The 15,740-nt window shown below is 50.6% G+C and overlaps 1 protein-coding gene across 2 annotated transcripts; it reads right to left on the bottom strand.

Moving 5' to 3' along the window:
* Positions 1 to 1,394: 1,394 nt before the first annotated feature.
* Positions 1,395 to 14,534, bottom strand: LOC118528924 (cytochrome P450 4A11-like). Of its 2 annotated transcripts, none has more exons than XM_078073193.1 (12): positions 14,334 to 14,534; positions 10,298 to 10,439; positions 9,377 to 9,421; positions 8,793 to 8,920; positions 7,664 to 7,788; positions 7,157 to 7,311; positions 6,608 to 6,714; positions 6,327 to 6,517; positions 6,097 to 6,230; positions 5,153 to 5,217; positions 4,931 to 5,007; positions 1,395 to 2,367 (listed from the first exon to the last, which is right to left on the bottom strand). In XM_078073193.1, the coding sequence occupies exons 1-12, from the start codon at positions 14,352 to 14,354 to the stop codon at positions 2,199 to 2,201; spliced, it is 1,359 nt and encodes a 452-aa protein (XP_077929319.1). In that variant the 5' UTR covers positions 14,355 to 14,534; the 3' UTR covers positions 1,395 to 2,198. The 2 variants fall into 2 exon arrangements, with proteins under 2 accessions (XP_077929319.1, XP_077929318.1); XM_078073192.1 differs by lacking the exon at positions 14,334 to 14,534 and adding an exon at positions 13,160 to 13,430.
* Positions 14,535 to 15,740: the final 1,206 nt, after the last annotated feature.

Genomic DNA, 15,740 nt, shown 5'->3' with positions numbered 1-15,740 from the left:
GTGGGTGGCACCCAAGTCTAAGACTTGTCTACTTCCCTTATCTCTGGATTGTCAGGAAGCCTATGAGGCAGGACTTACCCTACTTCAATGTCAGAGGAAGGAAACTGCCAAGATGCTCATCAGAAAACAGCTTGCACTGAGGCCTTCTGACTTTGGTCTCTTTTGACCAAGACTCCATAGGTGCGTTGACTGTCTCTGAGAGCTTATATCAGTGGGAAATGGAGCTGAGAACTCTAGAGCCTGAAAGAAGGGAGAGGCTCCACATGGGAGGGGAGGACTGAGGTTGCAGACTAGGAGGCACCAAAGATGAACTTCACTTAATCCTTCCAGCCCTCCAAACATACCCTGTTGCCTCCTATGACCCCAGGCATTTGTTGTGCATGTGTGTGGTAGTGTAGAGTGTGTGAGTAGTGCACACAGGTATGGTTACACATGTATGTGTCATGGAGGTTGTGCATATGAGTGTGAACTCACCCTAGGTTTTTTCCTTTGCCTAGACCCAGCAGGGTCACTTCTTGGTCACATTCTTTACCCTCAACATAATCCTGTGGTTAGGGCATGTGTCCATCCATGGCTGGCCACTCAGAATTCCAAGTTCCCATTGTCTTGAACTGTTTGAGCCTCGCTAGCCCTTGCCCTTCTGCACCACCCGATGCCAGGGAATCTGCCAACCTTCTTGTCTAGCACTTTCCCAGCTTACTTTCCTGCCCCTATCCCTGGTCAAACACGAAGCATCTACCCTGTCCCTTCTCAAAGTGTGGCTCAACTAGCCAAGTGACCTAGGAAGCCAGGGGACTGAAAGGGAGGTCCTGGGTACAAGCACCAGCTGGGGAAGAAACCCCTTCAGGGAGGCAGAATGAATGTGGCATTACACCATAGGCAGAGGGCTCAGGGAAGTCTGTCTGTGACATCCAGGGTCTGGGCTAAGAATGGCAGGGGGTAGGACAGGAGGAAGATCTGTGTTTAGAACCAACAAAAGAATAGTGCTGGGTTGAGAGAGGCTGGTGGAGGAGGGCAAAGAGGGCCTGGGAACAGGGACCAGGGTCAGGAGGACCAGTACTGAAGCAGTCACATAATGGGGCAGGGTTGGCCGACCATAGATGCAAGGGATTGCCAAGGGGCTGTCCTGTGGGAGAGGTGCCACCAGTAGTTTGCTGATTGAGGTCTGACATTCTTTCCCACTGGCCAATCCATTTGCCCACATGGGCTCCTCCTAGTACCTCTTGGAAAGCCAACCACTCCATGGCCTGAGACAACAGGACACATCCGGCCCTCCTGGGGTCCTGGCATCACAGAGCAGATATTACCTCCCTTCCTTGTCTCCTCCATCTTTCCTCCCCTTCTCTCTCTTCTCTTCCATTTATCTCCCTCCAAGGGAAAGCACGCACTCCATGCAACATTAAGAAATTTATTTGAGGGAGAAGGAAAGAAGAGGAGGGTATGTGAATGACAAATGGGTATGTAAGTAACACACAGGAGAGAGCTGGAAGCATGGACTAATAGCAGTCACATAGGGACTAAGCAGGCTGAATCATGGCTCCCCAAGAAGTCCATGTCCTGGAAGTTGAGATATGTCTGTGTTATCTGAGTGCATCTGTCTAATCACAAAAGTCCTTATGGAAGACAAGGTGATATGAAGACAGAAGCAAAAGGATATTGAAAGATGCTGTTGGATTTGAAAAGAGCAGGCTCCAGGAGCTAAAGATCACAAAGAATGCACTTGATGCTGGAAAAGGCAGAGAGAGGGATATCTCAAGATAGCAATATCTTGGCTGTGGTCCAGCAAAATCTATTTTAGACTTTGAACTCCAGAACTGTAAGAGAACAAATTGGTGTTGTTCTAAGTCACTAAGGCTGTGGTCAGTTATTATAGCAGCCAGAGGAAAATAATATAGGGACAATCAAATAGGCACAAAAGGAGAAAGACATGCAGAGGACAGGCAGGCTGGGAAAGAGGCAGGTATTGATTTAGTGGGCAGTCAGAGCTACAGCTAGGTAGGAGAAAGGTAACAGGCAAACAAATAGGAATCTTGGGAAAGGGGGAGACAGAGAAGGGCAGACAGTCTGATGCACAAGAGGAAGAGATCAGGGAGGCTGGCAGGTGGGCAGAGTGAAAGCAGGAAGTGGGCGGAAGACAGCAGACAGGAGAGACTGACAGGAAGACAGGATGGCAGGCAGGATCCTTGTCCCCACAAGTGTTAGAGGAGCTTCCTGAGATGCAGGTGGATCCCATTCTTGGACATCAACACAATTCTTGGAGTGGGAACAGGGACCTTGAGAGGATCTGGTGCCAGCTCAAAGCGGAGCAGGGTCAGGGCCACTGCCACCTTCAGCTCGTTCATGGCAAACTGCTTCCCGATGCAGTTCCTGGGTCAGGGAGGGAAACAGAAATGAGGAGTGGCCTCAAACCCCCAGCTAGGAACAGCACATTCAGGGCCCTCCTGCATGGGCCCAGCCCAGATCCCCTTTCCTCAGGACACAAACACATCTCTACGCCTACACAGCCTTGCTTGTTTCACACTCTCCCCCTGACCTTTGACAAAGCCTACACTCTTCCAGGATTAGCTCCTACTCCTACCTCTGGTCTCAGTAGTCCTGAAATCCTGTTACAGGAGGGTCAGCATCTTGAGCCTCGGGGCCAAGTCAAGTGATCACTAAACAGTTAATTATTAAGTTGTTTGCTCTCTGCGCAAGCAATTTCTGATTTCACAATGTGGAGACCAGGCCAGGGCACCGTAGGGGGTGGGCTGGGCCACACTTGAGGCCCTAACCATCTGGGGCACACAGGGATCCAGATCCTCAGAGAAAGGACAAGACAGGGTTGGGTCAGGAAGTCAGAATGACAACAGGGAAGCTTTCTGCAGGGGCAGAGCCTTGACGCTCTGCCTGTTGCACCAACTTCCTTCCAGACTCCTGTCTCCCCCTCAGCCCCTCAGTCAGCCAGCTGCTATAGCCTTCCAGTTCTACAGCAGCAATGTCCCTGCCTGCCATCCCTCAACCTCCTCATCCGGACTTTTCTGTCTCCTGCCTCTGTTCCCTCTCCTGAAGCCCCAGCCCAGATCAGAGCCTCCCATGCTCTCCATCACAGGTAGGACATGTCCACATGCCTCAGATGGCATCAAAGTCCTCTCTGGGTTGTTGGCTCACTCACCTGTCACCTGTTCAGCTCCTCCTCCCAGCTCAGCTCCTGCTGAAGAGATCCCAGAGAATGCCCTGCCTCCACCTCTGCCTGCCACATGCTCAAGGCTAAGGGCAATGCCAGCCTGCCCTCACCCCCCACCCCTGCTGGCTGTGCCTCTTCATTCCTGAACACTGAAATCACCATGTATTTTACTCAAAGACACATCACTTTCCAGAACAGGAAAGTGCCAGGAACATGGAGCTTCCTACAGTGGGCTCAATTAGTAAATGAGAGGAAAGAAAGAAAGAAAGAAAGAAGAAAGAAAGGAAGGAAGGAAGGTAGGAAGGAAGGAAGGAAGGAAGGCAGGAAGGAAGGAAGGAAGGCAGGAAGGAAGGAAAGAAAAGAAAAGAAAAGAAAAGAAAAGAAAGAAAAGAAAAAAAAAGAAAAGAAAAAAGAAAAGAAAAGAAAAGAAAAAAGAAAGAAAAGAAAAGAAAGACGGAATGAATGATGTCCTTTTGAGTGGAGGCATTTATTTCTTGACTGTGAACTCCTGGAGGCAAGGTCAGTATGCCATCTCATAGCAGAGGATAGGCAGTCTTATAATTGAATGATGTTTATTGAACTGAGAACAAAAAACCCTGAATGGAATAAAATATGAGTCACCATTAGTTCTGAGCTAGGAATTGAGCTGTCTACCCCTCTCCTGTCTCTACTGGCAGCTACATGACTTGCACCAATGTCTAGGAGGAAGGACTCAATCCCAGGGAGAAACAAATCCTGGAGCCAGTATCTGAAGAATAATTTGCTTAAGACGGTGTGTGAAAGTGGATTCCCTCTGTATGTGAAGCATTGACAGATTTCTGTATTTGGAAAAAAACATTTTTCTAGTAACTACTTACAAAGTTTACTGTAGTTACTATTTATAGGACCCTTTCAGCAGCACTAGAGGATTTCACAGAGGCCACTCTGGAGAATAGTCATCCCACTGAACAGCCACTTCAAGTGTGCTTTACGTTTGACACACCAGATAATGTTCAAACTCCGTGTGTCATATACATACAACAGAGTCGATTTTCTCTCAAAAGCAATTTAATGTCCTCATTTTTATATATTTGCCCATTTGGAAGATTGGACTCTAAGTGTAATATTAAGGTATGTAGAGCCCAGATCATATGTAATGATTGGACAACTGGGAAAATTGTCAAGTGTACATGACCACTACCGTGGAATCAAAAATTCATTTGGATAGATGAAAATATAGTGGCAACACAGATTAGTCGAGTACTTTATGAAGGCCTTAGGAGACTGCAGGAAACTTTCCTGTGTATGGCTTAAATATTTGAGACATGCAGACAGCTGAGGATGGAAACACATGCAATGTAGTCAATGGTGCAGTGTGGGGCGGAATGGGGAGCAGAGTGGTAAAGGCTGGTTTGAGGATGTGTGCAAAAGAAATCTTTTGATTCCATCCTGACTTTGACATCGACAACACTTGAAAATAACATGTGAGAAAATCTAATTCTATAAAGTCATACTCATAAAATGAAGAACTCACAAGAATACCCTGAGCTTTTGAACACCCACTGACACTGAATTGTGGCTGGAGACTGGGTAAGAGCAATGGGTCAAAGTCCCCATGGCGTGGAGTGATTACCAACTTTCTTTGTCATAGAGACACACACCTCTTTCCCAGCACGCCAACATGCCAGGGCATATCTGAAGACACCCACACAAATGTAGGAGGTCACAAACATCAGGTATGTACCCAGGAAACAGCCCCCCTCCCCCCTCCTGGTACAAGTGCCTCACCTTGCTCCTCCTGAGAAGGGCAGGAAAGCATGGCTGTGTCGAGAGGAATCTGGTGCAAACCGGGAAGGGTCAAACACCTGCAGAAGGAGCACCAGGGCCAGGACAGGCATAATCAAGCCCCTCCTTCCAATCATCCGAGGGACAGCACACCCAGAGGTGGGACAGGAGAAGGAGGTTGGTTTGGAGAGGTCATCCCACGCCCTCCTCCCAAGGCCATCATACCTCTGGGTTTGGCCACACTTTTGGGTTGTGGTGAAGGGCATAAATGGAGAGCAAGACTAAGAATCCTGTGGGGGCAGAAGAGAGAAGACTGATCATACATGCCTGCGGGGCCCAGGTGCACCCACACAAGCTTGGCAGCCACAGTGAGAGCCGCTTTTCATTTCTGTGAATGGAATGATAGTGTTGCAGGAGAGGTGGGGCAGACATGGCACAGAACGCGTGCACGTGTGCACAGATTAGTAGATAACCATGACCAGGCTGAGAAGCAGGAAAGAACTGGAGGCTTGTTTTTTGGAGCAACTCAAGGGACAACTCACATTTATCAAGTACCATCCATGAGCCCTTGGGGAATATGCATGAACTCCTCCATCCTCACAACAGCCCTCCAATGAAGGCTCGCATCTCCCTTGGTCCCATGAGGCACCTGAGCCTCGCAGAGGCTGAACAACTTGCCTATGACCACCCAGCCAAGCCGTGGCAGGGCTGGGATTTGGAGCAGAGGGGAGCTGAAAGGTGGCCTCCAGCCATGGCAGGGATCTCAGATCTGGCCATCAACCTGAGGGTTCCCCGGAGACTGGACCATCTGACATATCACAGTGAATACTCTAATCTCGCTCATTAGCCAAGACCCTATAAGGAAAGACCACATCTACCCCTGCCCCATCTGATTATCTCTCAAGCACTCATAACTCAGGAAATTAGAATATTAGGGCAACTCACATAGCCACATTCAGCGGCTGTCATGTATTTCTTTCTTGATCTTTGGGCCAATTTAAGCTCTGTGGAAGCACACCATAACCTCATCCAAACAAAGTAATTTTTGATTTTCTTGAGGGGGAAATGAGTCTCAAAGACATGCACAAACTGCCCCAGAACTTGCGGATTTCTGACCTCCCACGCATTCCTGCAGAGTACTTATGCAGTGAGAGTGGTGAGGCTCACACCTTTGGGTAAGGAGCGTCCATCAGGGAAGGTGATGGGCTTGCTGAGCTCTCTGCCAACCCCTGGAACTGGCGGATAGAGTCGCAGTGCCTCCTTGATGCACATGGTGGTGTAGGGCATCTGGTCCAGGTGGTCCCTAAAACAAAGCTATCCTGAAGGGCTGGCAAGGCCCTGACACCCAGGGAATTCTCTAGTTGAGGGGGCAGGGCCCTCCCATCTCATGAGTACTCACCAGGTGATGGAGGCGCCGTCCCCCAGGAGGCTCTGGATCTCCTCTCGGCACCTCTGCTGATGCTCGGGGTGTGTGGCCAGAGCATAGAGGATCCAGGAGATGCCGCTGGCTGTGGTGTCATGACCCTCAAACATGAAGGTGTCCACTTCCGCATGGAGGTCCTTGTCAGACAAGCTGTTCCCGTTCTCCCTCTGGGAGACAGGGAAGGAGGGCAGGGTTTGAGTTTGCCCCCCTCCTCCACACTTGTCTGCAAAGCCTCAGGCCTCCCCTGCCACACTCACTTGGGCAAAGAGGAGGATGTCCAGGAAGTCCAAGTGCCTCTTGCTCCTGACCTTCTCGAGCTCTCCCTCCTCCTGCAGCTGAGCCTTCCTCAGCTTGATCACTCGGTCTGTCCAGAACAGTGTTCCCAGGCAGAGCTGAGAGCTCTGGGTGCCCAGACACAGCCACCCACAGTAGCCCACCTGCCCCCTGTGCCCCAGTCAGGCTGCCAGGTGGATCAGGAGTGTGGGAATGGGTGTGCTTCTCAGGGGGAGAGCTCTAGTGCCAGGCGCTTGCCGGTCCTCACTCCCCTCAACAGCACAGCCCAAGGAGGCTCTGCTTGAATGCTGCTGGCAGGGGCTCTCCTTCAACCTTCACCCATGTGGTGACACATGTAGCTTCCTGCATAGCACCTGGCACCCTAACAGCTGCACCAGGGGAGTGCCTGGGGTGGGTGTTTCGCAGGTCCTGGAGGGGCAGCGAGGGGCAGGACTCTGCCTGAGGGGTCAGGGTCAGTCCCTTTGGGATGTGCCTGATGAAGGAGGGGAGGTGCCCAGAGGGCAGAGTCCAACCTGTGTGTTGATGGGCAAGCTGGCAGGCCCGGTGGTTCCAGCGGCCCTCAGGGGTCAGCCTGTAGATGAAGTCTTTCTGGTAGAAAGCATTCCTTATCCGGGAAAACACCAGGTTGTTCAGGTCCCGAACGGCCTGAAGGTAGGATTGGGAGTACCTGAAAGGGGAGGATGCAGAAGGGACTGGATGGAGGGAGGCATCTGACCTGGAGTGGAGTGGGTCTGTGGGTGGAGCGTTCCTCAATCAACGGGACAGGCAACCCTAGGCATTTGTCATGTCGTTCTTACACCCTCGATACTCTCAGCCCCTTATGAGGGACGTGGGCAGCCAGGCTTCTCCCTGTGGCAGGGATGAAGGCTTGGTGTGGGCTGAATTTGACTGTGGCCTGGGTCTCTCTGCAGAATGTGGCTCTTTGGGCTGGTAAACATCCAAGCTGCCCTAACTGCCTCTCAGATAAGTCCACACTAGTTGGTAAGAAATAGAACCCGGCAGCTAAGGATTTCACTGACCTGTCTGCCTGGTGGTTGCCCTGGTAGCTGAAGGCACACTTCATGATGGTGTCCAACGTCATCGAGGAGATGTGTCCAAAGATCTCCAGAGGTGAGTTCTGGCTGAGGAGCTCCTCCCATTTGTCCTGTGGTAGAGGGACACATTTGTCCTTCTCTACTCCTCCAGAAGGCCCATGTAGACAAGGCTAGACTCTCTCTCTGCCTCTCCTCATATTCTGATGAGATGCCCTCACTTTCTAAAGCGGTTGTGTTTCATCAGTTTAGGCCCGTATAGCCAAGTGTTTGTAATATGGTGAATATTTTCTCAGAATATACTCTGAGGAAGTTGTTATTTAATTGTTATTTAATTAATCATGATCTCTTATAGTCTGACTTAGGAATAAGTTTGGTGATAACCACCTTTTAGCAGACCAGAAAACATTGTTTCTCAGGGGACTAAGGAGGAATCTTTTCTGTCCTGCGGTTGATCTACACATGAGAAACCAGTGAAGTCCCAATTTAGGGAGCAAGAGTCAAGGCAAAGGAAAGGTCAAGGGGCCAGTACTGGGGTTCCTAAGGAGGGGATATCAGGGACCTCAATTCCTCTTATTCAGCAAATGTCAGTTGAGCACAGTGAGTGAGAAATAGGGTCATGCTCAGAGGTGATGTTATGGCAGGACCCAGCCCTGGAGGCAGAGACCTGATCTCCATTTCCCTCCATGGAGTGGCTAAAATCCACCAGAAGCCTTCAGCCCCAGGCCAGAGTCCACCTGAGTGACATCCTGGGATGTCCACCCTGCTACTGAAGCTGCTACTGCCCAGGCCAGCCAGGGGCAGCTTGTCCTGTTGTCCAGGGGCATTGACTACTCTTCCTGTGCAAGCCAAAGGCATGGAAGCGGGAGGAGAAGGGACCCTTTATCTACCATGACTGTCTCTCCTGTGGGCAATGAGCTAAGAGTGGTTGAAAGTGGGTGCCTGGGTGCTTTCTTGTTCCATCCATCCCCAGGGAGCCCTGTCTCATAGTATGGTATAAGTGGGTGATTCCAAGGGCCAAGTCTAATGGATGTCTGAGGGACACAGCTGTCTGAGAGTGGACTTTGTGGACTGTGCCGTGGGTGTGAGTGTGCAGGTGAGGAGGGGTTGAACTCACCAGCATCACTCGGACAGAATCGGCCATGAGTCCCACGTAGGGCTTCAGGATGTCATAGTGGAAGGCTGGGGTCAGCATCCGCCTGTGCTGGAACCACGCCTGCCCATTCAACAGGAGCAAACCGTACCCTGGACCACAATGGGTGTATGTGTGGGGAAGGAACCTCCCAAGAGTTGCCTGGGGACAACTGGGGAGGAACCCAGGGTGTCGAAAGAAGGGCATCCTGGGCAAGGCAGGAAAGGCCAGTGCATGTCAGGAAGGGGACTTCCCAATGCCTGGTGCACAGCCGTGAGGTTGAGGTTGAAACAGAGCAGGGTTGGGTCAACGGAGGACTTCAGTGAAAAGTTAGGCTGAGATCGTTGGCGAGAACTCAGAAGTGATGGGGGAGAAGCTGACCTGCAGGAGGGCTCCCCTACCATAAGGCAGGTGTGAGGTTTTTATCAGAAGAAGAGAAAGGGGGCTCAATTCAGAGTTGAGTGGAGTGACTGTGGTACCAGTCACCTCAGACTTAATCTGGGCCAGATGGATAGATGTTGGCAAACCTAAGCAGGAGGTGAACCATATTCCTAGTTAAATGTACTTACCTATCCAGGGGGCCACGAATCTGTAGGAACCATCAGACTTTGGGTCTGAAAGTAAGAAGGGCATTACAGGAAACTGGAGGTGACCCACGAAGACAGGCTGCCCTCAGGAAGTAACTGTGGTCCAGACCATTGTCCCCATCCCTTCCTGATGATTGTCAGCTGGCAGTTTGTGTCAATCCACCTCCCACTTGCCTTCTAACCCAGACTCTCTTTCTTTCTTGATAGTTACTGTGGGCTCGGGAAGGCAGACTTAGTGTCCCACAGCAGAGCCCTATGGAATAGGAAGTTGAATCAGCAAGAAATACAGCTTCTGTCCTCAGTGGCAGGGAAAAGACTGTAGCTTCTCAGGTGTTTTTTGTTTTGTTTTGTTTTGTTTTGTTTTGTGTTTGTTAGTTGTTTTCTTTATTTTTGTGGTTGGTCAGTCATCCCATGTCCCAGCACAGGCAACAGGTAGGGGTTCTACCCAAGCCATCATGGATAGGAGATTGTCTTGGGTTCTGGGGTCACACCACTGTGGTGAAGAAATTTAGAAAGAAAGAAGGAAAGAATGAAAGGTGGAAAGTTGGAATGGAGGGAAGGAAGGAAGGAAGGAAGAAGGAGGGAAGGTGGGAGTGAAGGAAGGAAGGAAAGAGAGAAAGAAAGAAAGACAGAGAGAAAAGAAAGGAAGAGAAAGAAAGGAAGAAAGAGAGAGAAAGAGGAGAGAGAGAAAGGAGAGAAAGAGGTAATCCCTCACAGGTGTTTAAGCATTCAAACTGAGTAACTTGTATTTGGGCTTCTGCTGGCTCTTGGGCTGGGAGGATGGCAGGTAGAGGGTCAGATATTGATGACTGAGCCAGCAGTCTCTTCTGGAATGTCACAGTCCCCCAGGAATGTATGCAAGCGGGAAAAGCCACTCCAACAGACAAGTGGGTTTGCTCTCACCTGATCGCCCCAGGATCACCTTCATGTAGTCCGGGTCATAGACTATGAGGCTAACCTTGCTTCCCCATAGCCAGCGAGGACTGGCACGTGGATATTTCTCTGCCCTATTCTGAAGCTCTTGTAGCTCCTGATCATTTTGGAACTGTAACCAAAGGAAAGACAAATCAATAAAACCTTGCTTCCTCTTTAGGTCCACTGCTTGGAGTGGTGGTGGAGGGTAGGATGGCCACATGGAGATAGTTTGGGATATCGGCAGTGATTAGGAGTTTGAAACAGTTTCCGATGAGCTAGACTCTGATTGGGATTCCAGATTCATGGCATTTCTGTTCTAGTGGGAGTGGAGGTGGGGAAGTTAATCGGGCCCTACACTGAGAAGTGTTGTCCAGTGACTTAAGGAGGCTACTCTGAGCTCCCAGGTCATGTCCATCACTGGGGCCGCCCTTCTCCTTGGATCCAGTGCAGGGACTGTGTAGGGGGAGCCTCTCACCATGAAGCTATGTTACCTCATCCTCCAGGATCCTCTCAAACCTGTGCAGCAAGGGCCCCCAGGGGATCCTGTTTCAGCAGCGTTGCATGCCCCCTGTTTGATTGCTTGCTCCCCAAGCCAGTCAGCTTCCAGAAACTCCTGCTCCTGGGTACTGTCAGTAGTTCCTCTGGGGAGCCCCAAGGAGCTAGATGGTGCTCTGCCCGGCTCTTCCTCTCTCTGGGTCACTCTGACACCCACTGGTCCGTTAGTCTTCCAGACAACCGCTTGGGACTGCCATCTCTCCCTGAGCAGGTCTGGCCAGGGCCAGTTGACACTCTTGTAGAGGAGTTCGTGCCCGTGGTGGCAGTGGCAGTAACCCTATAAGCTGATACTCAGTGTCTCCTGGCTTTCAGGCTGTGGCCACTCATGCAGGCAGTGCTCCACTACAGCTGTTCTCACCTGGCTCCTCCTGGGGACTGGGGCCACAAAAAATGTCCCCAGAGTGAGATACCAGGGCAGACAGTGGACAGAAAATAAAGGGGCAGCACAGGCAATCAATCTTCAGGTGCTGGGGGCTGTGCTGGCCTGTGGTCTGCCTGAGACAGGAGGGAGGATCTGGGAAAAGATGAGGCTGATCTGTCATGGATTTCCACACAAGAGTTCCCCTTTCATAGTTCCTGACTGATTTCAGCCCTATTTAGTGCGGCAAGTTTGGTAACCTACAAACATGCTTGTCCTTCATAGGCATTACCATTATCTTCAATTTTTATAATTAGAGTGTAACTGTGACCTTTGGTCTGTGCCAGGTGACATTCGGAGATTAGTATAACTCACATGAGACTATAATAATAATCATCATCCTCAGTTTACAGACGAGGAAACAGAGGGATAGAGCAAGCATTTGAAGTATGTGACAGAGCTAGGATAGAATCCAGGTAGCTTGGCTCAGAGCCCAAATGCTTCCCTGTCCCACTTGTCACTTGTCACTTTGCCTGAAAGATTAGCTTTAACTTACTGCATGTGGCAATCTAATTCCTGACTTAGCCAATAACAGAGGTACTGAATAAAGTCTCAGATTTGTAAGAGCAAGAAAAATCTGGCTGCAATATCTGAGCCCAGCAAGCTGAGAGCTGATTGAGCACCAGAAGTAATAGGAGTTATGTAAGTAACACTTGTGTGCTTACGGAGTCTCCATACCATCTGTGTAATGAGAGTCAGTGGAGGAAGTTTTAGTGGTTGCTTAGGTCAAATCCTAGCTCAGAAAGGTGACAACTGCATCTAACAAAAGGTCACAATTTCTCCAAATGGACAAGCAATCTGGAAGTCATTAGTGCAACAATTTGCATGAAGAAACTGGCCTATGGCTGTCTTCTTGTGGCTGACGTGAAGTTTCTGTCTTTGGTTCCACTCAGTTGAAATTGCCTGGCCTCCTCAGCAACACCCCCCTGCTAGTCTTGTTCAATCCACACACCACTGGACAGCCCCTCCTCACATGCCTCCACCTTGCTGGTTCGCCCGCTGAAGGACCAGTACTGCCAGAACTAGAGAGTAAGCACTGTCTTCAACCGAGTAGCAAGCTGCTCCTTCCTCTGTCATTCCACAACCTGATCAGGCATCCCTTGGGGTCAGCTCTGTGCTGGTCACTGGGGTACTGGAAGGGGGTGACATCCTCAGCCCAAGGAGCTCACAGTACTGGGGTTGGGGAGGGAGACCTGGGAGGTAAACAGATTCTTTTAATGGTACAGCTCAATGTCAATACTCTTTATCTGCCCCATTCTGGAAACCTCTCTCATGTGTGCCAATGACTTGCCGGGGTTTTAGCTCTGAAATCACCAGTCTGGAACATCTCATAGTCTTGGACAAACCAAGCTGGTTGGTTCTCTGCACTTGACATCACCCCCAGTTTAGCAGGCAAGCCTATTTTCCTGTGACCTGACACCTGATTCCTGTCTACGGTCTCCATAAGCTGTGAACCCCACTACTGTCTGTGTTCCCAAGCAGCTCAGGGCGAGGCTGAGAGGATGGGATTGAGTGGCTGGGGCAGGGAAGCATCAGGAAGCATGTTCTGAGAGAGGAGCTGGGGCTGCTCAGCCAGGAGGGGGAAGACCCAGGAAGGAACAGCCATTGTCCTCAAAGTGCAGGACTGCACCACAGCCTGCAGATCTCCCCAAGGAAGGAGGGTCAGACCGGCCTGAGGGCACCAGCACAGGCTTCCTTCAAGCGGGGAACTCCCGGGACTGAATGAGGAGCCAAGATCTGAGAGGTAAGCTGGGTGTTTCCCAAGGCCCATGTGCTGGTCACACAAGAAGCCTATGTGCGATGGAAGTGCTGCCCGGGATGATGCTCCAAGAGCCCTGGATGCCCAGCCCTCCCATTCCCCTCCAGCCCCTTCCTACCTCCAGCTTGTGCCCGAAGAGCCAGTGGGAGGGAGGGGATGGGAACTCCTGGACTGCTTTGAGCAGCCACTGCCTGCGCAGGTAGAGCTGTGCTGCCTTGAGCAGCAGCAGAGCCAGCGCTAGCAGGGAGGCCCCTTGCAGGAGCCCAGAGATACCGCCCAGGGGTCCGGTGATGCTCAGCACAGAGACACTCATGGTGCAGGATCACTGACTCTGCCTGACTGTCCCTAGCTGTGCTGAGCTCCCCTGAGCATCCCAGCCCAGTCAGTCAGGGGAGGATTGCCCTGCCCACCTGGAGGGAGGGTGAAGGGTGAGGGCAGAGCTTAGATTGGACTTCTAGAGTTCATTAACTGTGAGGAGCCACCTTGGGAAACTGTGGGAGGAAAGCTTTCTCAGCAGACAGTGGTAATGGCCGGGCACATTCCCACTTGCTCTTCTCCCTGTTATTCATCAAATATTTCAGGAGCACCTACTCTGTGCCAGGCAGTGTGCTTTGTGCCTGGACACAGCTGTCAGCAAAACAGACATGAATCCAGACCGCAAAAAATTCAGTCTAGTTTACCAAGTGTTAAGGAAATGTGCTTGGTTTGATTATTATCCCATTTCTGAGAGGAAAACATTTACAGGGAGCTAAAGCGATGTGGCCAGAGGAAAACCACCAATGAGAGTGCCAGCTGGGATTAGAATCGGGGATCTCCAAACTGCCTCAGCTGCCTCAGCATTGTTCCTCATGCTTGTCCCAGTCCACCATTTAGCGATGTCCTGCCTGACTGTGCCGGCAGGCAGAGCACTGGGCTCACGCTCAGGAGGCCCAGTCCAGGGCTTGCTCATGACATATGAAGCTGGCCAACCATATTCTCTGCACCTCAGTTTCTCCTTCTGTAAGGTTGGGGGGGGGTGTAATTGTCCCTTTCCCAAGGTCCTCCCAGGAATGCTCATTCAGTCAGTCACTCATGCACTCAGCAAATGTTTCCTGAGCTCACAGTCTAGGAGGTAAAGGCAGAAAAGTAACGCAATACAGGAAAACATGATAAGGCCTGTACTGAAAGAGTGAATAGTGGGCTGGGCCCACCCAGGAAGGAGACAACTAAAAACAAGAATGGGACCCTGAAGGGTGAATAGGAATTCACCAGGTGAAGAGTGCTAGGGAGAGGGATGGGCACTAAAGACTCACGGAGATCATATGAAAGCACATCTGAGGAGGACAAGTTAGTCTCTCGGCCTCACTTTGTTCCTGATTCTCTTCTCCCAAATCGACTCCAAGCCCATAATTCAGAAAGGAAAACAAGGTGTTTTCATGAGGAGTTCTTTGGAAAGCAGCTTTTCCTCCTGCCCTTGTTCCTCACCATCTACCTTGTTACTCCTATGCCCTGCTCCTGTGGCCGACCTTGTGACAGGAGATTCATTACACAACCCATGGGTCCACAGGTCTCACCTTTCCCCCCTAAATCCTGGGCTCCTGTCCAAACCCAGGGGTGTGTAACCATGTTACCCATGCCTCTCAACTTTCCTCCAGTTCTATGGTTACTTTCCGCCCCTCACTGGCCCAGGCCCAGGGACTCTGGAGCCTGACTCCTTCCCTCGCTTGGATCAGTACCAGCTTTGCACCTAGCACATGAGGGGCAGTTGTGGAGAGAGCTTGGAATTGGGACAGCCTAGGTTGCAATTCTGGGTGTAACTCCGTGTTTGCCTCCCTGAGTCCTCGGTTTCCTCTATAGAATTGTGTGCATAATGCTTGGAAATAGCTAGCATTTAGTGAGTGCTTACTATATTCTAGACATTGAGCAAGGAACTTTATGCTTTTTCCCCACAACAATCCTAAAAAAAAAAGATTTTTAAAAAAAATTCTCAAGTCTCAGCATGGGGAGGCTCTTCTCTGGGAGAAGGGAGTGGGTCCAGCCTGCACCAGGTCCTTTAACATTTGGAGGTTTGAATCCCAGCCATGTGCCAGAGATAAAATGGAGAAGTATGGCAGTGAGTGTGTTGACGGCCCAGGCACAGAAGGCGTGAGGGCAGGGATCTGATGGAGGCTTGGGACACAGGACGGGGGATTATTCATTTTTCTCTCAGAGCTTCCTGAAAAGGGACAGGTGCGAGATCCCCTTCCACGGACAAGACAGTGGGGTGGCATCAATATCACCCCCACCCCCAGCCCACCAATCTGGTCAGACTTCAGAGAAAAACACGTGCCTCCCATGGAGATGGGAGCTGCTTACACCAAACCCTGCCACCCTGCACCTGTCTGGGGCATCTTTACCAGGGCAAGTCTGACTGTGAGCAGCATAGTGGGTCTCTCCCTCAGAAGACCAACACAGGCCCACTGCATGTACCAAGGTCACTGACCATAGAGTGCTCCAAAGCATCAGTTCAGTTCTGGTGGAAATAGGACCAGGCTTCCTTTCTTTCCATTGTTTTCATTTTCTCTTTTTGTCTTTTATTTCCCCTTTCAAAACAGACTTACAGTGTTTGTTTGTTTGTTTTTTCGTTTCATTTTCTCTTTCTCTGGATCAGGGTTTTTTATTCTTTTTCTTTTTCCTTTCTTTTACTTTCAAAACAGGCTTATAGGTTTTTGTTTGTTCAT

Source organism: Halichoerus grypus, chromosome 5 (assembly GCF_964656455.1).
Source record: "Halichoerus grypus chromosome 5, mHalGry1.hap1.1, whole genome shotgun sequence".
NCBI classification, from domain to species: domain Eukaryota; kingdom Metazoa; phylum Chordata; class Mammalia; order Carnivora; family Phocidae; genus Halichoerus; species Halichoerus grypus.
This window is presented reverse-complemented; position numbering and strand designations above follow the sequence as displayed.